Source organism: Solanum dulcamara, chromosome 9, assembly GCF_947179165.1.
Source record: "Solanum dulcamara chromosome 9, daSolDulc1.2, whole genome shotgun sequence".
Lineage (NCBI taxonomy): Eukaryota > Viridiplantae > Streptophyta > Magnoliopsida > Solanales > Solanaceae > Solanum > Solanum dulcamara.
In genome coordinates this window covers 8,702,525-8,727,543 of record NC_077245.1, presented here as the reverse complement: position 1 = coordinate 8,727,543, position 25,019 = coordinate 8,702,525, and the positions used below count along the sequence as shown (strand labels likewise).

Genomic DNA, 25,019 nt, shown 5'->3' with positions numbered 1-25,019 from the left:
AATATTCTAATTCAACCCCATCTCTTCATAATTAACATCTAATTAAAAATTTATAATAAAAAAAATTAAAAAAAAATACAAATCCCCTATCTTTCATTTAACTCTCAAAGGTCTCTTTTACCTTATTTTCCCTACTTAGACTTTCTACCAGTTTAAATAGAGTAAAGTGTGTTACCTAAAATACCCTTTACCTAACAATTGTCCACTTGTGCCATTCTCTCCTTCCTCCCTCCAACCACTTCCCCATACACAAAAACCTCCTTATAAAACCCCATTCCATTTCTCCCTCTTCTTCAGGTACCCATCCAGTCATCCCTCACTCTCAATAAAAGGTGCCCAAAAAAGAAAATTACACTCCATAAACATTCACATTTGTGTTTGTCACAAAATGTCAATGGCTCTTTCAAGTTCTACCACTACCAACTCTCTTCTCCCCAACAAATCTTTGGTTCAAAATCAACCCCTTTTATCTTCTCCTCTAAAGAATGCATCTTTCCCCAACAACTCAACCAAAGCCGTTAGATTTGTTCAGCCCATCTCAGCCGTTCATTCCTCTGATTCTTCCAAAAACCCCATTGTTTCCGACAAGCCCTCCAAGTCTTCTCCACCGGCGGCCACCGCCACGTCGGCTCCGGCTGTGACGAAAACTGAATGGGCGGTGGATAGCTGGAAAACCAAGAAGGCCCTTCAGCTACCTGAATACCCAAATCAAGAGGAGCTTAGATCTGTTCTCAAGACGATCGATGAGTTCCCTCCCATCGTGTTTGCTGGTGAGGCTAGGAGCCTTGAAGAACGCATTGGTGAGGCTGCTATGGGAAGGGCGTTTTTGCTACAAGGAGGAGATTGTGCCGAGAGTTTCAAGGAATTCAATGCCAATAATATTAGGGATACTTTCAGAATCCTTCTTCAAATGGGTGCTGTTCTCATGTTTGGCGGTCAGATGCCTGTCATCAAGGTTAAATTTTTTCTTCTCTTCTACCATTTTTGGCTTTTGTATGTCTGTGTGTTTTAATTGTATACCCTATTTAAAATTTTCTATTAGATTCTTGCTTGTTTGTTGATTTTTAGTATTATTGTGCTTGGTATTGTACCTATTCCTGTAAGCTTTAACTTTAGATGTACTTTTTAGGCTATTGGATTGTTACTTAAATTAAGTAGGATTGCTGACATGAATATATATGGTAAGTAGCCTTTTACAATTTTACCGCATATGGATCGAATTTAAAAGCCTGCTGGAAAGGAATCTAATCTTGCATTCTTGGCATCAACTGTTATTATCGTACACTGTTTATAGAATTTACTTATTTTTAGATTTCCATGTTTTAAAGACTATCCATGTTCAAGTATATGCCTGTATTAAGCAAGATCCTTCCTTGGGAATTTGGTATAGGTTGGAAGAATGGCTGGGCAATTTGCAAAGCCGAGATCAGATTCGTTTGAGGAGAAGGATGGTGTAAAGCTGCCAAGTTACAGGGGAGACAACGTGAATGGAGATGCATTTGATGTCAAATCCAGGACTCCTGACCCTCAGAGGCTGATCAGGGCTTATTGCCAATCTGCAGCTACTTTGAATCTATTGAGGGCTTTCGCTACTGGAGGATATGCTGCCATGCAGAGGGTCACACAGTGGAACTTGGATTTCACAGAACATAGTGAGCAGGGTGATAGGTATGCTCCAACTTGTATTACTTTTATTATGCACTCTAAATGTATTTGTCTAGGGAATCACAGATTTTTTCCTATCATTTACAAAATACACCATAAATGCAAAGAAATTTATTATGTGACATATTTTGTAGATTCTAAAGAGCTTAGTACCATAATGGCTATAAAAGGTGCTCTTTTGTGCATGATATTCAGGACTAGCTAATAAGTGATCTCCATTTACTATATAAGATAGTTCTCGTTGAGTGGTTAGTTTTGTGGGTTACTAATGCAACTTTTGACATGGTAGGTACCGTGAACTAGCTAATAGAGTGGATGAGGCCCTTGGTTTCATGTCAGCAGCTGGACTTACAATGGACCACCCTATTATGAAGACCACCGAGTTCTGGACATCTCATGAGTGCTTACTTTTGCCCTATGAGCAGTCACTAACACGGTTGGATTCAACTTCTGGCCTTTACTATGATTGCTCTGCCCATATGCTTTGGGTTGGAGAGAGAACCAGGCAGTTGGATGGAGCCCATGTTGAGTTCTTGAGAGGCATTGCCAACCCTCTTGGTATTAAGGTGACCGCAGTGCTGTACTATAAACCTTTTGTAATTTCTCTTTTTTCTGTTTTTGAATGTTGAATTTGGGTGCTTACGAAACTGTGTTGCAGGTGAGTGACAAGATGGACCCAAATGCGTTGGTCAAGCTCATTGAGATTTTGAACCCTCAAAACAAAGCTGGGAGGATTACAATAATTACCAGAATGGGAGCAGAAAACATGAGGGTTAAGCTTCCTCATCTTATCAGGGCAGTCCGAAGAGCAGGACAAATTGTCACTTGGGTATCTGATCCTATGCACGGAAATACCATCAAAGCTCCTTGCGGCCTAAAAACTCGACCTTTTGATTCCATCAGGGTAAGTATTCGTGCCAGTTTCAGAAATACCTTAATTTGTTATATCCTAATATCAATTTTCGTAAGTTCAACATGATAAGCATAATTAACAAAGTGACTCATACTGCATAGTTCATCTACACTGATCAATAATTGCACCCAATAAAGCGGTGCCCTTCATAATTCATTTAAAGGGTCACACAGAAAATCAAAGTATAAGTTCTAGTATGTTATATTCATTTCACTTGGGGGTTGCTCAATGGGTCCATTCCCTTGAACTACTCTCATCATTTGATAAGTTGAATGATATGGATCTTCCAACCATAGATGGAATGCTAGACTAGGACTAAAAGCTAACAACAACAACATAACCTTTGTAATTCCACATGTGGGGTCTAGACTAAAAATTTTGTAATTCCACATGTGGGTCTAGACTAAAAATTAGGAGTCATTTAATAAGGTTTTTTCATTGTGATACAAAATGGACCAGTGGACCGTCAATGATGAGAACATGGGTAGCTGATAGGAAGTAGTGTAGTTGTTTCTTGGCAAGATCATGACCAAGAAAAGTGAGCATGGTGGGTTGGTAGGAATGGATAATGTATGCAACTACTTTAGTAGGTTTGGTAGTTGTGTGTCTCTTTCGTGCCCCAATTTTTCTTTTAAATGAAAAGCTCTTTCATTGCTATGTCCCCACAAAAAATTGATTGGAAGTTTGAGGTCCGATGTTACAGTGTTGAATACGGTACATCATAAAACAAAGCACATATCTCACATGAGTCTTTCTTGCAACAGGCTGAAGTAAGAGCATTCTTTGATGTTCATGAGCAAGAAGGAAGCCACCCAGGAGGAGTTCACCTGGAGATGACAGGCCAAAACGTCACAGAATGCATTGGTGGATCAAGAACTGTGACCTTTGATGATCTGAGCTCACGTTACCACACCCACTGTGATCCCAGGCTCAACGCATCTCAATCCCTTGAGCTCTCATTCATTATCGCAGAACGTTTGAGGAAAAGGAGGCTCGGATCACAAAGCCTGTTAGGTCAATAGATATTTGGACATGTTCAAATGCTACCTTTTTTTAAATTTACTTCTTTACTTATATTATGAATGGTTGTATGAAAAAATATATTTTCTTAAATCCAATTTGGAGGATGTGTTATGTTTGCCGTACGTGCATACTGAAATTGTTTTAATGTAACGAGTTTGGTGAGACTAAGCAATAAAGCAAGGGAGTTACTCTATATATGTTTTAAATTTATTTTTATTTGACAGCAATATGTTCAAAGGCAACGAGATGTTTCTGTCATAATTATCCAGTTTTTCTAAGTGACATTTTTTCTATTTTTGTTGGTAGGTTTGGTAGATCAAATAAGAATATGCCTTTCAAGTATATTGGATTCGGCCACCTACCACTTTATCAAACATGTTTTATATTGATATACTAATATATAGTAGGTATTAACCTATTTTCTATGTTAAACCGTAGATTTTTTCCACATATTCCTTACATGTTTACCATCTTTGCAACATTCCTGTAAGTTATTTGGAATAATAATGTTTATTACAATTATATGCGAACACGTTGAGGAGTTAATGCTACTATTAGAATACCTATTCAATTCGACATTAACGCAAAAAGTTCATTAATTTAAGCGTAAGATCTCTTATATCAAATACAAAACAATATTAGGAAAATTTTAGTTTCAACACAAACAAAAGTACTACTGCTAAGGTTGTCTTTTTCTTTATTTTCCGAGTATAATCAGACATTAGTATTTAGACAATTTTTAGGGAAAAGGAAAAAGAAATCTTACAAATATCAAGTGGTCATTGTCAAAAACACTATGTTCGTCTTTTCCCATTTCCACTCAATAGTATACTTTATCTTTTTCTCCTCCTCAAAGATTTAAGATACAAAATGATCAAGGAATGGTTTTATCGGACCCAATTTTACTGTTTCCTATATATGTAATTTTTTCCCTGTTTATTTTTACTTGTTCGGTATTTAAAAAATAGATTTTTATTATTTTTAATATATCAAGAAAAATAATTATATATATTTTTTTATTCTCAACATTAATAATTTATTTTTTAAATTATTTCTAAAGACCGAAAATTATATATTAATTACTATAACTATTATGATAGAATATTTATATTAATCATTATTTTTTAAGAAGCGTACAAAATTCAACATAGATAGACAAGTAAAAATTAACGGAAGAAATACAAAACAACATTTATAAGCGGATACACAAACACATCCCCGAATCTCTATATATTTAAGCATTAAAAACACATGAGACACCTACACCCCCACACATGGAATAAATATCTATGCGTACCATCTAGAGGTACAACAATAATGTCACATGGTTTTCTCAACAAATTAAATTTTGAAAAATTCAAATTATTTATTTTCTTAATATTTGAGAAAATAACTTATTATGTAATATATGTTTAAAGTGATTTCAAATAGAAGGGTAATACTCAAGGGCGGACCTAGAGGTAACTCAAGGGGTTCGCTTGAAACCTTTTGGCAAGAACTTATATTGTATATATAAGGTATTTTAATTTTTTTTTATGTCTATATATTAATTTTGAACCTCTTGAATAGAAGAGTAGAGGTTGGCTTAGTTATTGAGGAGTTCAAAACTAACATTAAGGTTTCAAATTCAAATCTTAAGTACTATATTTTTTTTCCGAAAATCCTTAATGAAAATTCTAGATCCGCCACTAATAATATTGAATCACCTTTTAACTTATTGTAAATAAATATGTCAAATGTTATACATTGTTTAAGGAGTAATTTCCCTAAATAGTCACCCAATGTTTGAAAAATTGTCTAGAAATATCACTTTTGTTTCTTTTAGGACTATTCATATTTTCTCCAAAATATACTTGAAACAATAAAGACATCCTTTTCTCTCCTAATGAGATGACATGTCACGTTATTCATTTTTTAACAATTTTTTTAATTCTTTTAAACCATTCATATTTATAACTAAATCAAAATTTATTATTATTCTGTATTGTTAAAAAAAGAACTTTTATTGTTATTAAAATGTCATATCATATTTTTAACTTCATTTACTTTTAATAATTTTACTTTTATTTATTTATTATATTAAAAATAAAGTTGCATCTGTATTTATCTATTTTATCATATCAACAGAATGATAAAAATGATTTTTATTTTTTCTTTTAGTATTAAAAAGGAATAAAATTCTTTTTTATTATTCTCTTGATATAATAAAATAGATAAATACAAATGCAACTTTATTTTTAATATAATAAATAAATAAAAGTAAATTTATTAAAAGTATGATATCACATTTTGATAACAATAAAATTCTTTTTTTTAATAATATGGAAAAGTAATAAATTTTTATTAGTTATAAAATATGAATGATTTAAAATAGTTAAAAACTATTGTTTAAAAAGGGAATAATGTGACATGTCATCATATTAGAAGAGAGAAAAATATTTTTATTATTTTAAATATATTTTGCGAAAAAAATAAAAGTAATATTTTTATGTAATTTTTCAAACATGGAGTGACTGTTCAGAGAAATTACTCATTGTAAGATGCATAAGTTAAAAGAGAAGAAGATATACTTAAGTTGGTGTCTTGGTGACATGAATATCTATAAGAATTTAATTAATTATATACATTGACAAATTATAATGTAAGAAACTTTTACATTACCAAATATATTTTAATTTTTTTGTCCTTAATTATAAATAATAACATATTGTCAATGCATTGAATTCGTAATTGTTATTTCATTTGGTCAAATTTTGTCCAAAAGCTTTATGCGTTGGAATTCAGCAGCATCAGAAACTAGAGACAACTAATTAGGCAATTTATTTTTACTTTTATAAGGCATATCAAGTAAGATTTTAGTAAATATTTCAAAAATATAATGCTCAAAAGTAAAAATAAAATAAAATTGTTTTTATTATTTTTCAAGTGAAAAAAATTTCCTTGAGCTTATTGTTAATATTTTTCAAGAAGATAAAAAATACTTCAGTCTCAATTTATATAATTCACTTTCTCTTTTAATTAATTAAAAAAAAGACAAAATTTTAAATTTAATAATAAATTAACTTTAAAATATTAATTTTATTATCAATAAATTAATTTATAATCATACAAACATTTATAACTTATTCAAATTATAAATTTTAACATTTTCTTTCTTTTTTTACGTGTCAAATCAAATTCTATCAGAGAGGCCAATTAAATTCGTGATAATTGAATAACACAACAATTTTGGTGTAATGTGACACGTTTTTGCCACGCCTAAGAAATCGAGAAAAGGGATAAAAATAGTAAAAAAGGAAAAAGGAATAATCTAACGCGCTCGGTGTGTTGCTTAAGTTTTACGCGGCAGATTTAACAAACTATTGTATTGAATTCTTGAAATCTTCTTCTCAATTTAAACATTTGAAGAAAAAGAATAATCCCCAATTGCAAATGCGACCAGTCTCATCGCCGATGGAAGTTGGACAATTTGATCGGAGGCCGGCGGCTCTCGGAGACCTCCGCATTCTTCCCGACGAAATTCTGTGCTCCATACTCACTTATCTCACTCCTCGCGATGTTGCTCGCCTTTCCTGTGTTAGCAGGTTCTTTCAATTATCCAACTGATTTTACTGTCAAAAAATTAGTCTTGTGTATACAGCGTAGCGCAATAACTTTTGGATTGGAGCTGAAGTTCTGCTAATTATATGTAGATAGGGATGAGTGTTCAATTTTGAATTTATTCAAGCTTTAATTCATTCGATTGCATGATTTGTTGCTTCTTCTAAAGTATCGATTTGCGTTTAATTTTATCTGATTCTTGTGAATTAGTGGAATGTAGATCTTGTGTGCGCCTGATGCATTTCTCTTTCTCATACAAAATCAGTTCAGTAGAGAATTTTGGTTATAGCATTAGGGACTTTCTTAATTTAACTAATAGATGAAAAAATGACAGGTATTTTTTCCTTGTTCTTACATAGATGTGTTCAATTTTTGTTTGATTTCTATGAATTAGTAGAATATGCATCTCGTGTTGTTTTAGGGCAGCTTAGGCTTCTCGATGTTTCTGTGTACGCGTATTTCTTTTTCTAGCACAAAATCAGTTCAATAGGGATTGTTGGTAACAAACAGTGGGAGATTTTCAAACTATAATTAATAGATGTTAAATGTCTGATTATGCCGTTTCTTTCTTCTCGTTTTCAGTTATTATTGGTCTATGAACTGATAGATGCAGATAGTTTTCTTATTTCTTGTTGTGTGATCAAATTACCGTGGATTTACTTGTAAGCATGTTTGTCGAAATATGATTTAATACTTAGAATACCTGCTTATCAAAGTTGCGGGTGATAATGACAAAGTCAATACTTCTAATGGCTGTGCCACTTATACCTGTTAATCACTCTTAGTGTCAGTAGGCCAAGCTTATCAATTGGATATGATTTCCTGAGATACAGCTCCTTATCCAAAGTGCTGTCAGTGTCTTCCATTTTTCTGAGTAAGCTTAAGGAAAAACTCAGTGCCACTTTTTCCCGTACCTTCTTTAAATACTTACTGTTTTGCAGTGTGATGTATATATTATGCAACGAGGAGCCCCTATGGATGAGCTTATGCATTGATATTACTGATCGTCAGCTTCAGTATAAAGGCTCCTGGAAAAGAACAGCCCTGGATCAGTATGGTTATACATAGTATTTTCTTCTGCAATGTAGTTACCCTTCATTGACTAGATTCAAGTTGTTTGACAGTCAGTTCATTGTATTTTCCCCATTGATGTAGATTGAATGTGACTTTCGAAAATAATGAATCCTGCCAGAAACCGCTACACTTCAATGGTAATATATGTTGCTATTGGTTTGTTGAATATTCTTCAACTCCGCAATGCTACTGTACATAATATGCTAATGGGAGCTCAACTTTGCAGGATTCAACTCTTTATTCCTTTATCGTAGATTATACCGGTGCTATACATCATTGAATGGATTTTATTACGATACCGGAAATGTGGAAAGAGCAAAGAACCTTTCTATAGAAGAGTTTCGTGATAAGTATGATGGACAGAAACCGGTATGGTGTTTGCAACTTATAAATGCTTTAACGCACATGGAATGGTTGTTAGATTATTGATGATTTGTTAGATTGTCTTTGTATTCGCTATCTTTTACACAATAACAACATACCCAGTGAAATTCCACTAGTGGAGTCTGGGGAGAGTAGGATGTACGTAGACCTTACCACTACCTCATGGAGATAGAGAGGCTGTTTCCGAAAGACCCTCGGCTCAAAAGTCACAGTCCCAAGTAAGAGAGAAAAACAATATATATAGCATAATGTCAATAAAACGAAAAGCGATGCAAATTTTACAAGACAAGAACATTAACAATATCAAAGTAATGTGATAAACAAAGGCACTAACAATACAACTATAAGGCACACCTAGACCTACGACCACCCTAAACCGACACACGGCAAGACACCATTCTATTCCTACTAGCCTTCTATCCTAATCCACGACCGCCACTCCTTTCTATCTAAGGTCATGTCCTCGGTGATATGGAGTATTCACTGTCTTTTATTTAATAAAATCTGTGATAAAATTATGTTTTAGTGTGCATCATTTCAAGTGATTTTACCTCCTTCCCTTTGAACATACTGCCTTTCTCAAATCATGTCATATATTCTCTTCTCTAAGTTGCCCCACAATTGTGTCTACTTTGCTTAAAGGGACACCTTTACTCTATTATCTTTAGCTCTGATTGAATCTCTTAGTATCAGAAATCAATGTAGTAACCACTTGAAAACTGACTAAAATGGTCAAGTTCTGGCAAAGTTAGTTTTATCTCACTTTTGGACCCATTGCTACTTAACTACTTTAACATTTCAAGTACTCCTTAATAGTTGTTCCCAAGTCAAAGCAGGAGACTTGAATAGATGAAGTTAGAATCTACTGTCTTGTAATTATTAGTTTACATGTGTACCAGAAAACAAATCACTTACTGATTCTTGCTTATCAAAAGAAAATTATATAGTGATTCTTGCTGCTGCTTCTTGTTGTTTTTCCTCTTCTTCTTTATTTTTGCTGTTTTTCCCTTCCTTTTCTTTCTTATATACATTGAGTTCATCAACTTATCCCGAGGATTCATATAGCTATATGCCAACTAGTTTAGGATTGAGGGTTAGTTGATTGATTGATATACACTGGATCTTTCTCTTTAAGTCTACTTGATTGCATTTCTATCATTTGACCAATGTTGTTCGTGTGTCATTCTTGAAAAAGGGGCAAAAGAAATTGGCTTAATTTGTCTGAACCTTTTTTATGTACTGATAGCTCATGTGCATGGTTTTCCTTATAGACAGTCATATGAATATGTTATGATCTTCACCAAGCTTATTGCTTACACTATAACAGGTTTTAATTGGTGGATTGGCCGACACTTGGCCTGCAAGGACTACATGGACAACAGAGGAGCTTTTAAAAAATTATGGAGATACAGCATTTAAATTATCTCAAAGAAGTCGTCACAAAATTAGGATGAAACTGAAGAACTATGTGTCATATATGAAAGTTCAGCATGACGAGGATCCTCTTTACATTTTTGATGAGAAGGTTCCTTTACAATCCTGCTGTTCTCTCTGTACAGTCTCCGACAACAGACTGTTCTAACTTGAATTACTTTTTCTCAGTTTGGGGAAGCTGCCCCAGAGTTGTTGAAGGAGTACAATGTTCCAAATATGTTCAAAGAGGACTTCTTTGATGTGCTGGACATGGATCAGCGGCCTCCCTTCAGATGGCTCATTGTGGGACCAGAGAGGTCTGGTGCCTCTTGGCATGTTGATCCATCCCTAACTAGTGCTTGGAATACACTTCTATGTGGCCGTAAAAGGTATGTTACGAGAACCAGTCTATCACTTGCCAGTCATCTTGTCTCAGGATCTTGCTGAATGCTTCACTTTAGGCATGCTTTGTTTGATAATTTGACCAATCAAACTCGTACTCATTACTGCCTGTTGATCAACTCCCTGATCGATCAATGAAGTTGTGGTAGAAAGCAATGGAAGTACTGATGGTTTGCTCAGTTGTGGGTGGAGATAATTGGGTTGATCAGAAAACAGCTGCCAGAGTGTTGAAGAAAAGAAGTCAAAGATAGAACGGAAAAACCTAAATAAGAATTTCATTTAGAAAACATACTTTTGAACGACGCTTTCTTAAGTCTCTCTTCCGATCTGTGTCTATAAGCAGATTATACTTTCTGCATTTTATAGTAGGTTCATGGGTATATGCAAAAGGGGCAGGCTTTGCAAAAAATTGAAGTTATGTCAGCCTTTCACTTTTTCCCTCAAAGTTATTTCATGAAAAGTGCACTTGAATATATATATATATATATATATATATATATATATATATGTATGTATGTATGTATGTATGTAAGTATGTATGTATATATGTATATGTATGTATGTATATATATATTATATATATATGTATGTATGTATATATATATATATATTATATATATATGTATGTATGTATATTTTATATGATAGCTTGGAGCGGGAATGAGCTAAAAAGAAACTCACCAAAGAAGTGGATGGTGACAAACTATAGATTTTGCTCGCTGCTGGGAGTTTCTTGCTTATAGAACTGGATTGATGTTGTTTGCTCAAAGTTCTCCAATGTTAAGACATGGTGCTAAGTTGTCTAGTCTTGAGTTGTGACTCTCTTTTGTCTCCTCCCACCTACAAGTGGAAAGAAAAGAAGGAAAAAAATTGAAGGCATTTAAATTTCAGAAGTAGACTTGAGCTTGTTTATAGCATGTAGTAAATATTATTAGGAGCTTTTGAAATATTTTGGTGTATTCTTATTTTACACTGTCCAAGAATTTTTCTTCTGCTGTAGTGGATTAATCACCATTGTGATACTTGTTGGGAGACAAAAAAAGGCCCTTAGTCATTTTATTTTGCAGGTGGGCGTTATATCCCCCTGGAAGAGTACCTTTAGGAGTAACAGTGCATGTAAATGAAGAAGATGGTGATGTCAATATTGACAGTCCATCATCTTTGCAGGTATTAACAATTTTGAGATACAAATAATTTACTTCTACGTTGCCTAATATTGTGATTGGTTTTCATTTATTTGAGCAATGTGTTATTTCTGTCATGTTCATCCAGTGGTGGCTGGACTTCTATCCTCTTCTTACTGAGGAAGACAAACCAATCGAGTGCACTCAACTGCCTGGGGACACGATATTTGTCCCAAGTGGATGGTGGCATTGTGTGCTAAATTTAGAGACTACTGTTGCTGTGACACAGAATTTTGTGAACTCCAAGAACTTTGAATTTGTGTGTCTGGATATGGCTCCTGGTTATAGACATAAAGGAGTATGCCGTGCTGGGCTTCTTGCTTTAGATGACATCATTATTGAGGATGTCAGGAAAAATATGTTTTCCTTAGAAAGTGGTTTGAGCTGCTCTGATCTGTCAAGGAAAGACAAGAGGATTAGAGTTGACCAACCGAAAGGTTCAGAATATGGAAGTACAATAGATGGTGTCTCTAAATGCATAGATTTCACAGAGGTGGAATTTTCTTATGACATAAATTTCTTAGCTATGTTTTTGGATAAAGAGCAAGATCACTACACTTCGTTATGGAGCTCAAGCAACTCTATCGGGCAGCGAGAAATGAGAATGTGGCTATCAAAGCTTTGGGTTGAAAAACCAGAGACTAGAGACCTTATATGGAAGGTATTTATATATTCACTTCTCTTCTTATTTATGATTAGTGTTTTTTTCTCTTTTTTTTTGATCAATCAAACTTTTTGTCTCAACTAATGCCTCTAATTGCATGAAAAGAAAATCCTGGAAATGTCGACTGACCTTTTGGGCCAGTCTATGTGACTGTTCTAAGTATACCATAAGCTTTCTTTCTGTTATTTGTATCAGCCATCATATGATGTAGATGTGACTGTTCTAAGTATACCATAAGCTTTCCTTCTGATATTTGTATCAACCATCATATGATGTAGATGTGACTGTTCTAAGTATACCATAAGCTTTCCTTCTGATATTTGTATCAACCATCATATGATGTAGATGTGACTGTTCAAAGTATACCATAAGCTTTCCTTCTGGGGCAGTCGATGTGACTGTTCTAAGTATACCATAAGCTTTCCTTCTGTTATTTGTATCAACCATCATATGATGTAGATGTGACTGTTCTAAGTATACAATGCTTTCCTTCTGGGGCAGTCGATGTGACTGTTCTAAGTATACCATAAGCTTTCCTTCTGTTATTTGTATCAACCATCTTATGATGTAGAGCGGGATAGGGATAACAAAAATTATAGTAAAACGATAAAGAATTTAGGGGGTGTTTGGATTGGCTTTTTAAGTGGCTAAAAGCTAAAAGCCATAAGATGGGGACACCCAACTTTTGGCTTTTATTTTTTTAGCCTAGAAAAAGTGCTTAAAAGCACTTTTGGTGTTTTCCAAAACTAAAAAAGAGCTTAAAAGCCAAAAGTCACTTAAAATAAGCCAATCCAAACGCCCACTTAGAATAGACCCAACTAGAAAACAATTATTAGAACATTCAGTATCAAATAAACACTCTATTATGCAAACAAGAAGAACCTAAACTATAGAAATACTTCAAGTGGAAGAATTTTACTTGGAAAACCCCTTGCAAGTTCAGATCACCTACAACCATCATCTCTAAATAGAAATATCATGTTCAAAGTTAGCTACCTAAAAATGGAAAGTTAGGGACTATTTATACTAGGTCTCTTATTAGTATTATAAAAACCTAAAGAGTCCCTAGACATAAGGGTAGAACGGAATTTGGATAAAATTGCAGAAATTGGCCAAATGCAGAATTGAGCTTCCAGGACGTTGACATTGGTCTGGGAACCGCGATCGTGGCCTTCATGATGCTGCCTTCTTTGCGATTGGGCCTTCACTGTAGCAAAAATCTGCAGCTTCTATGTTTTTGGCCTTCTAATTGCTTTGGTGCTTGGCTCCCTTCCTTCAAATATCCACTTGAGCATACTTTAGACCTCGAGGCCATGCTTCCTCTAAATCCTCCAAGCTCATGGTGGATGGAAGAATGCTCCAAAATCCTTGGTGGCTACCTTGATCTGCATCATATGAGACATTCCAGCTGATGAATTTATATATGCCTAAGTAGCTACATAGCAGGAACCTTGACCTTTTCAGCTGCACGGCTTATCACACGTAGTCTGAGGTTATAAATGTTCTGCATAATGAGGTGTTAAATCAATAATTGGTCATCTCTCGTCAGGGTCACCTTTGTGTAATTTAAGTTTCTGTTATTGCTTATGACCGTAGAATCACTTCTGCTAGGGAGCCTGTCTGGCGCTGAATGCTGATAGATGGTACGCACGCGCGACAGAAATTTGTACCTTCCATGGGTTGCCGTTGCTAACAGATGATGAGAGGCTTCCAGTTGGAACAGGCAGCAATCCGGTAAGTCTTTGTGCTTAGTGGATCTTCTACTGATGTGGTTATTTCATTAGTGTCACTTTTTTTTTATCTAGACTGAAGTTGAAGGAAACTTTTAGTTATTATTGGCGCCTGACCCCATTACCTTTGTGATAGTGTTGAGGTTTTTATACATCAATACTCAAGTAGGCTTTTCTCATCTCAACGAGTTAATACTGAAGTTGAGATGCTTAAGAAAGAGTGGAAGATCAATTTTTTTCTTACAAAGATGTTTTGTCATCATTAACCTAACTAGTGGTAATACCTGTGTACAGGTTTATCTAGCTGGGGACAATGTTATAAAAATACTTGTTGAAGAAGGATTAGAAGCTTGTCTTCATTCTTTGGGCACTGAGGTATATCTGTACTTCTGGCAGTTATTTTTCCAGCTGATATATTTCTTTGTTATTTATTCATTCAGTTTGGTTTGATCTTTTGCAGCTCGAGTTTTACAGTTCACTCCAGAAAATGAACTCCCCTTTGAGGAATCACATTCCTAATGTTTTATCCAGTGGGATTCTCTATGTTGAAAATGGATTGTGTAAGGTTCAGTGTTGGGATGGCAAAGGAATTCCAGAGGTGATTGTTAATTTTAGACCCCTTGTGGAACATGAGCAAGCTGATTATCCATTTGGTTTATGGAGTAAAAGGCAGTTTGATTATAGAAAAGCCGGGATGTCAGTAGCCGAAGTAGTAAGCTCTGGCAGTGGCACAACAATATGGCCATATGTCATAACACAGAGATGCAAAGGGAAAATATATGCTCAAATGTAAGTGAATCGATTTCTATAATTGCCTGTATCATTTATATGAAGTACTTGCAGTTGTTTTTTGATGTACTGCTCCTCTTTTTCATTTAGTTTGTGTTTGCTAGCAGAAGAGATTCCATCTCATGGGAAGACACTCTAAATCTGGCCTCGTTCCTGGGAGAACAAATGCGCAACCTTCATCTTGTGCCGTGCCCAGCTTTGAATGATCCAACATTGTTGGAAACCCAGCAGAAAGCAGTACCCAATGCTAATGGGAATCTCGAGGATGACGAGGACAAGATTTGTGTCCCTGCAGAGTGGAATTTATTCCTGAAAACTCTGAACAGGAAAAAGAAAGATGTTTGTGACCGCTTGACTAAATGGTAAACAGAACACCAGAATACTTTGTTGATCATAAAGCAGTATTCTAAAGTCTCAGTATTATGTAGCAAATGTTCTCCTTATGACCTTGCTTCTGCTCGGATGGCTTTGTGCCTTTGACTGTGATGCTTGAGACCATGTGTTTCATTTATTCCTCTAGACTAGACTAGATACTAAAGCCATAGATAATAGAACCGTGGGTCTAACTCCCTGTCTATTCTTTTAGGGGTCGTTTGGTATGCTGGACAAGCATAGATAGTCCTGGGATAAGTTATACTAGAATTAGTCATTAGCACCAGGATAAGTCATCCCTGCCACGTGGCATCTCAGCAGCTCGCAGCTCAATTGGTTGACTATTTGTGCTGATGAGGGTTCTAATTCCCACCTTGTAATCCCCTTCCCCGACCCCCATTTTAAAAAAAAAATAGTTATCCCTACCAGAGGGTGGAATAATAGTACCAGGACTAGTTATCCCGGGATAAAACAATGAAAATGACAAAAATTACCCCTGAGGTACCTCAAACCCTTTTTCTACTAAATAAGGTGGAGCGCATTTTTGTAAACAAACAATTTCTTTCTTAGAAATTATGTCATGCATGTTATTTTTAATATAATAAACCGAACAGTCAATAAGAAATAATACCGACATAACTAATCTCAGTATAACTTGTCTTCAAACCAAAAGACTCATTAGAGAATTTCTTGGGTTGATTAGTGTTACATCAATGTAAATGCTATGCCAGGGTTATATGACTTTTGGGGGGTTCTTAGTTGGCTCTTCATTTGGTGTCAGATCAGCCTACATGTTATTCTGTGACCAAGTTTAAAGATTGAAAGCAAAATCATTGATCTTGGGTACCTAGGCTCTCAGTTTACATGGCGAGGGCAAAAGTCTCCAATTCTTTAGCCTTAAATCGGGTTATTCAGGAATAACAGGTTGTTCCAGCTCGATACTGTCAAGAATTCTTGACTATTGCATGGGAATAGGTTCATCTTCGAAGTATTTTTCCTTTTCAATATTTTTCTATTGGAGCTTCCCTCATTCCTTTTATCGAACATAATGATGCTAATCGAGCTTTAATGAGTTCTAATATGCAACGTGAAGCAGAGCCTTTCTTTGGACTATTGGTTCCCTACCACTGCTTACCATTAGTCTCTTTAAAATGGTTGCTTGAGATCCTTTTTTATTTCAGTTAATGTTCAAAGTATTGAAAAAGTCAATTTTCTTTCTTGTTTGACTAATTTTGATTGAAATATAGTAAGTTTCAACTCTATTAATAATACACACATATGTATACATACACAAAAATATAATTCAACTCTTCCCTTAATAGTTGTGGTAAAATAATTTATAAAGAAGAACTTAATTTGAAATTCCATGAGATACCGAAATTTGGACAAAGAAAGTACTTTGTAAAGTCATTTCTTGAATTGAGAAGATAAAATCCTTAACGACTTCTTTACTACTTATATATTGCATAAATAAGATGGTTGAGGAGACATATTACCTTAGCTTAACTTTCCTATACACTACATGAAGGACAAGATATATTCAGTTCTTGTTTAGAATTGGGAAAGAATTATACTAGACAAACACTTCTTATTGATCTCTGTGTTGGATTTTGTGCTGCTTGTCTTCTACTGGATTAATGTTTAACTCTCTTGTTAAGCTCATCAAAATTTTTCTTTGTTCCTTATTTGAACAAATTCTATTCAGACAGTTCTTTTGCCTGTTAATGTGTATGTGTTGGGTACTGCTGTATTACTCTATTGCAGTGTGGGGTACCTATACATGAGTTTTTTCCTGTGCATTTACATATGCTGGCACAAGCACCGTAGATTTGAGCTGCTAATGCATAGTTGTATCTAAGACTTTTCTGTTTCAATCTGTAGGGGTGATCCAATTCCTAGAGAGCTGATTGAGAAAGTCGAGGAATACATCCCTGACGACCTCCAAAAGGTTCTTATATTTAAAGATGAAGTTGATTTTTTCCTTCCTGCTAGTGACAATGGAACTTATGTTCACTCTCTGATGAGAATGCATTTCTCTGATTCTTGTATGTGATCTCCTATTTAAGGTTGACATGGGAGTCGGATCTTGTACCTGGATACACTCCGATGTAATGGATGACAATATCCACATGGAACCATGTTTCCTTACTTCTCGCTCTGGAGAGACTACTGATGATCCCAAGTTAATTGACAATGTTTCTGCAATTGGATCTAATTTGAGTGAGCCTATACGTGCATGGAGACCTACTCATATACTTGATTTTAGTGGTCTATCTGTTGGTGAGTTATTGAGCAACTATTAATTTGCTTTTTGGGGCTTGGTCTGCTGGTAGTTTTGTATTTCTTTCCATGATGGATGAACCATGTTCTTATATTGACTGTATTAATCTTCTATTACTTGTCCCTAAATGATTTATGATTAGTAAAAGTTAAGATATGTCTAGGGTAGGAACTGTTTATTATTGTTCATGTCAAATGAATCTGTTTAAGTTTATGGTGCATATTAGATGGATATCAATGATTATTTAGCACAAAAAGAAATAACTAAGAAAAGAAAATGGAAATAAATATGGAACTGAATTGGATCTTAGAGTTTGGCACCAGTTTAAGAGGCAGACTTTGCCTATTTAAACAAATAAATAAATAAACAAAAAGAACAAAAAGAAAAGCTTCAGTCATATTCGTAGGTACTTCAAATGTACTGCTTAGTAAGGATAATTTGTGAACTATTTTCTTGTATGTTTTGGCACACCAATTCTAATGTGCAATTGAATACTGCCTTCCTTGAATTGTGCAGATTAGCTTTACTTATTTTAACGTGAGAGCTAATCAACAAATCCTAAGGACTAGTGGGTCTATTTTTTTAAAAAAGGTTTTACCTTATTTTGGGGTGGTTCTCTGAATTTTGACAAGAGAAGCTTTTTGGTGCATATTTAACTGGCAGTCTCCTGTGAAAATACTACACCCGCCATCACTTAACATTGATCAGTCTCGAGTTAGCACAGTAGTCCTTGCATCACTAAAAACTTCATATGTGGAAGGTTGTAAAATGCTGATTCCTTGCATTTTATTTTTAAACATTTGAGTTTCTGTGATTAGTAACCAGTTCTTTTCTCAGGGGATCCGATTTCTGACTTAATCCCAATACACCTGGATATATTTAGAGGAGATCCACATTTACTGAAGCAGTTTCTGGATAGCTATAAACTTCCATTTGTTAAAACAGGAGTGAATGCATCAGCTAAAACCAATGGATTTCAGAGACTTTCTTACCGAGTCATGTGAGTACATATGTTCTCATGTCATATTTCTTCTATATTGTTGTCATTGTTTTTCATGAAATAATTGGAGACATTTTTCTTCTTCAAAGTTAAATTGCACTACCAGAGCTTATACAATATCCGACCATATGAAGATAGTAAGACGTGTTTTGATAACATAGAAACTCATGCCTTAGAATCCATAACCCTTGGCCTTCACCAAACCAATGCATGATTTGTCATTTTCAGAATTGTTGATTCTCCACCAATATCATATTCTCAATCAGACCCCTCAAATCACTTTCAAAGTCATTATATACGCCGCATTACTGTTTAACAAGCTGAATGCACTAGGAGATTGTACTTGAGATCATTCAGTGGAGGGTTTAGTCTATTATTAGAACTAGAGACCGGATGTTCTCTGTGGTAGCCAACATGAGCTTTTTGGATGAGGATAGAATTGATTGGAGCTTCATCCTCCTTGACTCCTTACAAGCGTTGTTTGACTTGTTTCTATCTAGAGGTGTCAAATGGGCAGATTGAGTTGAAATTGGAGAGATTAAAATGGGTTGAAATCAAATTTACTTTGGGCTCAAATGGGCTAAAAATTGGGTTGGGTCATGACTCGCCCAATTTGACACGTTTAATCTCAATAATTTTGACATATTGTTTTTTTACCTTTTTTATAACCACAATTTGAATTTCAACTCAAGAAAATATAAAAAAAAAGTTACAAATGGATAGATAAATCCTAAAAGATATAAAATAGATAGTAATTCATACCTTCAATATGGGAAACATATATTACACCAATGCAAATAAAGAGTCTTAAAACGGGTTAAAATTGAAGATTCTTTTAAAATGGGTTAAGGCTTTAAGATCAAACAATTCCATCGAATTGAGTATGATTGTATTCGTGATAGCATCTACTATTTGTTACTTGACCAGCTATCAATAGGAGAAGCACATACAACAGGACGTTAATCAGTAAGATTAATGAAGTAACAATTAATGCAAAAAACAGCCAATTGGAAAGCAAGAGTCATGCTTTTAATGCTCCAAGTTACCAACAAATGAACTATAATACCACTTGATCCCTCTATCAGTCAAAAATTATTAATTGTGATAAAATATGTCATAGAGGATTTTACTTTTATCATGAATCCATGCTTTTCTATGTGACTTATTACTACTCCCCTTTCGCACTTTATTCGTACATGGAGTGGTGGTTTAAACTCACTTTGAATGACTTATATCTGTACAGGTGCTACTGTATTTTGCATGACGAAAATGTTCTGGGAGCTATTTTCAGTACTTGGAAAAAACTAAAGATGGCAAAATCATGGGAAGAAGTCGAGGAAGCTGTATGGGGAGATCTTAATAATTATACAGGCTCCTGTTAAACTTTCTTTTGTTCCTTTTAATTTTTGTCTTTCAGTTTTGTTGATGAATGTTGAATAAGTCCCAATCGCGTGTACACTAACATTTGTTTGAGGTAATTTATTGATATTTTTTTTCCTTTTTCCTACCGATCATTTCTTCAGGACTTTGACAAAATTTATTTTCCATAAACTTAAAACAATGATTGTGGAGTCAGGTACACTGGTGGAAAGACCATTGTTTTCCTGAGTTATTTTCTTCTACCAGTTTGAACATCGCCCTTATCGGAAAAGATTGAAATGTAGTGCAAGACGTAATATAAGAGTAGATGCAGATATTGAGTTCATGTCTTTTCTTTATCTATAAATGGAATATTGTTTGTATAACAACAAACGTTATCTTGATATGTGCATTAGACACGATGAACGTTATATATGATAAAACATCACCCGCTAAAACTCTACATTGCGTAAAAAAAATAAACGATCTAATTGCAGACATCTAAACAAAACTTTTATCTTGTGGTACAAATGTGTTTCTAAAGGCCAGATTTCCACTACGCCAAGATTTCAAAAGTAGTAAATCAAAAGAAAGAAAGAAAAACTAGTATCAGCAAATTATAGGGTGAACTCTCGAGTGTCTACAGATTGCTCTCTTCTTTCACCCTTTTGGTAATTACAGCATTGTGTAACACATCACAGTAGACCAGCAAAATCACCACTAGTTTCAATTATATCTTCAATATCAGTTTCATCCAATTCATCAAGTTCCATAGTGCCCCCATAAGAATATGTTCCACCCTGCAAAGGAACTCTAGCCTCTTGTATTATTGCCAAAACTTCTTCCATGCTCTGGGAAGGGTTATTTACATCAACGCATTGGTAACTTCCTCCTTCCATCAGTTCTACTGGCAAGTTCTTTAAAAACCAAGGATGTATTTTTATTTCTGGAATGGTTATTCTCTGCAAAACAATAATCAGCATGCATTTATGGTTTTGGCACACTCACAAAATAACATGAAACAAGAAACATGAAAGCAATTTTACGGAAAGCCTCTAGTGGGAATGATGACCATTTCACTTGGACACAATACATGAACTATTCTATGGTCTACATCTTTAGCAGAATACCATATGATTTATTACCTTTTCAGGGTCTGCCACAAAAATCCTGGTTAAGAGATGGCGGCATTCAAGGGAAATTCGGACTTGCTCGGGAATTGAGTAGCGGGCGCTGAGTATTTTCTGTCAAGGAAACTAACCAATCATAATGCTGCAGTAAATTTCTCAATGCTCACACTTGCATAAACAAGCAAATTGATAAACAAAAATCAGAGTTAAGCAGGCTTCTTTTATTTTCTTTTTTTCCTTTTTCATCAACTAGAAATCAGATAATGTTGTCATCACTCACAGAAATAGTCTTTGTAAAGTTTTTTGGATCACTTGAATCTTGAAATGGATAAGCTCCAACCAGCATTACATATAAGGTGACTCCACAGGACCAAACATCTGCAAGCTATAGTTTCAAGAATTAACAGGAGGAGAAATGAGTGTATACGACAAATATTATGATAATTTCAGCAAGGAAGAAGAAAGATGCAGCACCTTTCCATCATATTCTTTCCTTGTTAGGACCTCTGGTGCTACATAAGCAGGTGTCCCCACAGTGGACTTAGGTTGAGAATGAAAGATGGATGACTGAAAACAAAGGTAGCAATTTTATACGTACTTATATCTTGAATGGATGTAAAAATTTATAAGACCTCAAGAAAAGATTAGTAACCTTGGAGTACCCAAAATCACATATTTTGACACGTGGTGCAGCACTTCCGTCAAGTAACGTGTTTTCCAATTTGAGATCTCTATGACAGATTTGCTGCAACGGAAGACCAAAGATATACTAAGTGCCAAAAGGAGAACTGAATGAAGTTCACAGCAAGAGAAGTATTGATGTTGTACCATGAAATGGCAGTAGCTAACCCCTGATATCAGTTGTTGAAAGAAGAACCTTGCCTGAGTAAAAAATAAACAGAGTCAAGCCACTGAGATGATTTTAAACTAGAAAAGAGTCTTGTCTGCTCGGAAGAGCTGACATAAACACAAGGAGATAGTCAACTGATAACATATTTAAAGGGACACTTCTCATAGCATATCATTCTGTGCTTTCAACTTATAAGATGGCATTCTTGGAAATTAAGAGTTTAGTTTCACACATCAATGGAGGTGTGTGAGGTTGGCTATAACAGGAGTAGGAGGTAGAAGTAGGCCGAAGAAGAACTAGGGGGAAGGTGATTAGACAGGATATGACACAATTTCAGCTGACTGAGGACATGACCCTACATAGGAAGACATGGAGGTCGAGGAATAGGGTAGAAGGATAGTAGGTTAGTCGAGTGTTGTCATACTTCTAGTAGTATGATTTAGGTATCACGTAGTTTTTTCTTTCTTTCTTTCTCTCCAATGTGTGTTAATATTTTGTGCATTGTTATTTTGTTGTCTCTTTTTCTCTCTTACTTTCCTACTTTTTTGAGCTGAGGGTCTATCAGAAATAACCTCTCTTCCGTACAAAGGTAGAGGTAAGGTCTACGTATATCCTATCCTATCCTCTCCACACCCCACTTATGGAATTACACTGGTGTGTTGTTGTAATTTCACTCATCAACGGAGCCCATGACATGGTAGACTATTACCCAGTGGACTTCCCACATCAAAGGACTATATGAATGCCATGGTAGACTACCACTTTATCATGAATGTAAACGGCATACTACCCAACCCAACCAAGAAAAGAGGCAACAAAGATCTGACTATCATAAGCACGAGTTATAAAATCAAATGAAAAGTACACAGCTTGTTTGTTCCAAGTCTAATTGCGGGATCTGGTGTAAGTATCATTCTTACCTCATCTTCATTAAATCTTCCAGCGTTACAGATCCTCGCAAAGAGCTCTCCTCCCGCAGCATACTCCATTACTATTGCTAGATGAGTAGGTGTAAGCAAGACCTGGAAGTATTAAGTCCATTCATTTAAAAAGCAAACTATAAACAAAATTGACAAGTCTGCATGCCACTTAGCTACTATTTTGAACAGCCGATGTAATTCCATTAATTGTAAATTGGCTACCATCAACAATGCCAAACACAAAATAATATGCAAATCATCAAATTATGGCTACTATCCAGAAAAGTTAATTGCTTTCAATCTATAAGATGCCGCAGATTGCATTTAATTGCGAGAACAGAGTCCTTCAAAAAGAAATCATAACATCACATAGTTGTTATAAACCAAACAGTAGAGCCCAACCCAAAAGACTAGTTAGATAGGTGAGGAACCCATTTAGCCTATAAACTCATTAGCATTTCTCTTTTTATCCGATGATGGACAATTAACACATAACAGGAAGTATCTTGTTACTGTCATTAACAAACCAGATCTTATTAGATCCATTACCACTTTTAATCATATCATAAGGTGAAGCTATCTCCATTCCTCAAGAATTTATTTTTTTTAAAAAGAGATCTTTAATTTAATGAGAGTTCCTTACAATCCTGGATGACAGCAATAATCAGAATCCCCATAGGAATCAAAGCAGATTATAGAATAAAGAAAAAAAAAGAAGATTCTTTCTATTAGGAAGAAGCAGAGCATATACCTCTTTAAATCTTACTATATTTGGATGTTTCAATGATCTGTGATTCATAATTTCCCTTTGCACAAGTTCATCTATCTGCAAACAACCTCAAAACACAAACAAACAAATAAATAAAATACCCTAGATGGATTAAAGGCTTCAAATTTAAGGTGATAAAAGGGGAAACCTTTGGGCCTCTTTCAATAAACTTAACAGCAAAGAGTTCTTTGGTCTTCTTGTCACTAACAAGCTTTGCTACTCCAAAATTACCAGAACCCAACTCCTTCACTATCTCATAACGCTCCATCATCAAGAAACAAAAGGGGTTTCAGAAAGAATCAAACTTTTTCTTCTCCAGTACTGTTATAAACTGAGATTGACTTACAGAATTGACTAAGAGCAAAAGTGGTTCAAAATATTCAGAGGTTTACTAACTGAGAGTTTATTGGACACATATTCTTGGCAGGTACTAGGTTGTTCAACTATTGTCGTCACTAATTAGCTCTGTGGGTAGGAAGAATTTTTACTTTTATCTTTAATTGGTGAATTTCAAATTTCAGTAAGTGTTTTATTTTCAATATGAATTTTATGACAGGAATCTAAAATTGTAGTCTAGGAAAAGAAAAAAAAAAGAGAAGAAAGTCTGGTCACGTCTGTAAGATTTGCAGAAAAGTTGCCACTAGTTGTGATTATATTGGTGGATAAATTGATTGGAGCTCTTCATGTTGGTCCCGGTCCTTTGAATTTGGGCTCTTTGATGAAACTACAAGACAATTTTAGACCGTATAACGACATAGGACCTTTTAATTACTATTTTTATATGTACTTTTAAATAATTGCTCAACATAATATTTTAAAATGAAAATAGGTATGCTTAAATTTAGATTCCAATTTTGGTACATCTAAATCTTTCTTCAAGGAAAAATCAAAAATAGCTAAAATAAAAAATATAATCAGGTAAAATAACAATAGTTTGCTTAGTTATTATTCATAGTTACATGTTTGAAGGAAATAGGCGAGCGAGATAGGGAAAGGGAGGAGAGAGGAGAGCCAGCGAGAGGGCAGAGATAGGAGAGAGGTGATTTGTATTTGTATATCTGTTGGATAATTGTATATATGTAACTAGTATGTATATGTATTAATGACTATATTTGTATATCTACTGAACAATTGTATATATGTAAGTAGTATGTGTATGTATCAATGAATACAATTATAGTTTCTATCCGAATGCAATTTGTGTCAATGAATAAATTGTATCGGCGAATATAATTATATCAAGTTCAACATTTGTATTTGGATAATTGATTGTTATCATTTGTATCAATGTTGTATCAAGCATATTAACGAATACAATTTGTTTACAAGTACAATTTTATCAGTGAATACAATTATATCAAGTTCAACATTTGTGTTTATATAATTGATTATTAACATTTGTATCAATGTTGTATCAATGAATACATGTGTATTTGTATTTTGTATCACTAAAAATGATATGTATAGTTGACACTTATCATTTGTATTTGTATAATT

General features: G+C 34.6%; 3 protein-coding genes across 4 annotated transcripts; 2 read left to right on the top strand and 1 right to left on the bottom strand.

Moving 5' to 3' along the window:
* Nucleotides 1-278: 278 nt before the first annotated feature.
* On the top strand, nucleotides 279-3,794 carry LOC129902058 (phospho-2-dehydro-3-deoxyheptonate aldolase 1, chloroplastic). Its single transcript, XM_055977082.1, has 5 exons — nucleotides 279-955; nucleotides 1,391-1,668; nucleotides 1,955-2,231; nucleotides 2,324-2,569; nucleotides 3,343-3,794. Exons 1-5 carry the CDS (start codon nucleotides 389-391, stop codon nucleotides 3,598-3,600), a joined length of 1,626 nt encoding a protein of 541 aa, XP_055833057.1. The 5' UTR covers nucleotides 279-388; the 3' UTR covers nucleotides 3,601-3,794.
* A 3,140-nt stretch (nucleotides 3,795-6,934) lies between these two features.
* On the top strand, nucleotides 6,935-20,002 carry LOC129903179 (lysine-specific demethylase JMJ21). Of its 2 annotated transcripts, none has more exons than XM_055978682.1 (16): nucleotides 6,935-7,185; nucleotides 8,143-8,253; nucleotides 8,357-8,412; nucleotides 8,502-8,644; nucleotides 9,987-10,184; nucleotides 10,262-10,461; nucleotides 11,542-11,641; nucleotides 11,747-12,319; nucleotides 13,934-14,056; nucleotides 14,347-14,427; nucleotides 14,513-14,841; nucleotides 14,946-15,203; nucleotides 17,095-17,161; nucleotides 17,280-17,493; nucleotides 18,332-18,494; nucleotides 19,738-20,002. In XM_055978682.1, exons 1-16 carry the CDS (start codon nucleotides 7,034-7,036, stop codon nucleotides 19,874-19,876), a joined length of 2,907 nt encoding a protein of 968 aa, XP_055834657.1. In that variant the 5' UTR covers nucleotides 6,935-7,033; the 3' UTR covers nucleotides 19,877-20,002. The 2 variants fall into 2 exon arrangements, with proteins under 2 accessions (XP_055834657.1, XP_055834658.1); XM_055978683.1 differs by having other exon boundaries at nucleotides 6,937-7,185; nucleotides 14,949-15,203.
* A 316-nt stretch (nucleotides 20,003-20,318) lies between these two features.
* LOC129903180 (serine/threonine-protein kinase SAPK2-like) lies at nucleotides 20,319-24,062 on the bottom strand. Its single transcript, XM_055978684.1, has 9 exons — nucleotides 23,671-24,062; nucleotides 23,505-23,579; nucleotides 22,754-22,855; nucleotides 21,812-21,865; nucleotides 21,636-21,728; nucleotides 21,458-21,550; nucleotides 21,264-21,368; nucleotides 20,999-21,097; nucleotides 20,319-20,815 (listed from the first exon to the last, which is right to left on the bottom strand). Exons 1-9 carry the CDS (start codon nucleotides 23,791-23,793, stop codon nucleotides 20,549-20,551), a joined length of 1,011 nt encoding a protein of 336 aa, XP_055834659.1. The 5' UTR covers nucleotides 23,794-24,062; the 3' UTR covers nucleotides 20,319-20,548.
* Between the last annotated feature and the right edge of the window lie 957 nt (nucleotides 24,063-25,019).

Excerpts from the sequence above, each read along its gene's own strand:
- LOC129903180 (XM_055978684.1), bottom strand. The coding sequence starts at position 23,793 with ATGATGGAGCGTTATGAGATAGTGAAGGAGTTGGGTTCTGGTAATTTT. Across the intron at positions 21,098-21,263 it reads ACTTTACAAAGACTATTTCT|AAAATACTCAGCGCCCGCTA; the intron begins GTGAGTGATGAC and ends TTTCCTTGACAG. Across the intron at positions 20,816-20,998 it reads TTGTGGCAGACCCTGAAAAG|AGAATAACCATTCCAGAAAT; the intron begins GTAATAAATCAT and ends ATTGTTTTGCAG.
- LOC129903179 (XM_055978682.1), top strand. The coding sequence starts at position 7,034 with ATGCGACCAGTCTCATCGCCGATGGAAGTTGGACAATTTGATCGGAGG. Across the intron at positions 8,413-8,501 it reads GAAACCGCTACACTTCAATG|GATTCAACTCTTTATTCCTT; the intron begins GTAATATATGTT and ends TCAACTTTGCAG. Across the intron at positions 8,645-9,986 it reads AGTATGATGGACAGAAACCG|GTTTTAATTGGTGGATTGGC; the intron begins GTATGGTGTTTG and ends ACACTATAACAG.
- LOC129902058 (XM_055977082.1), top strand. The coding sequence starts at position 389 with ATGTCAATGGCTCTTTCAAGTTCTACCACTACCAACTCTCTTCTCCCC. Across the intron at positions 2,232-2,323 it reads CCAACCCTCTTGGTATTAAG|GTGAGTGACAAGATGGACCC; the intron begins GTGACCGCAGTG and ends ACTGTGTTGCAG. Across the intron at positions 2,570-3,342 it reads GACCTTTTGATTCCATCAGG|GCTGAAGTAAGAGCATTCTT; the intron begins GTAAGTATTCGT and ends TTCTTGCAACAG.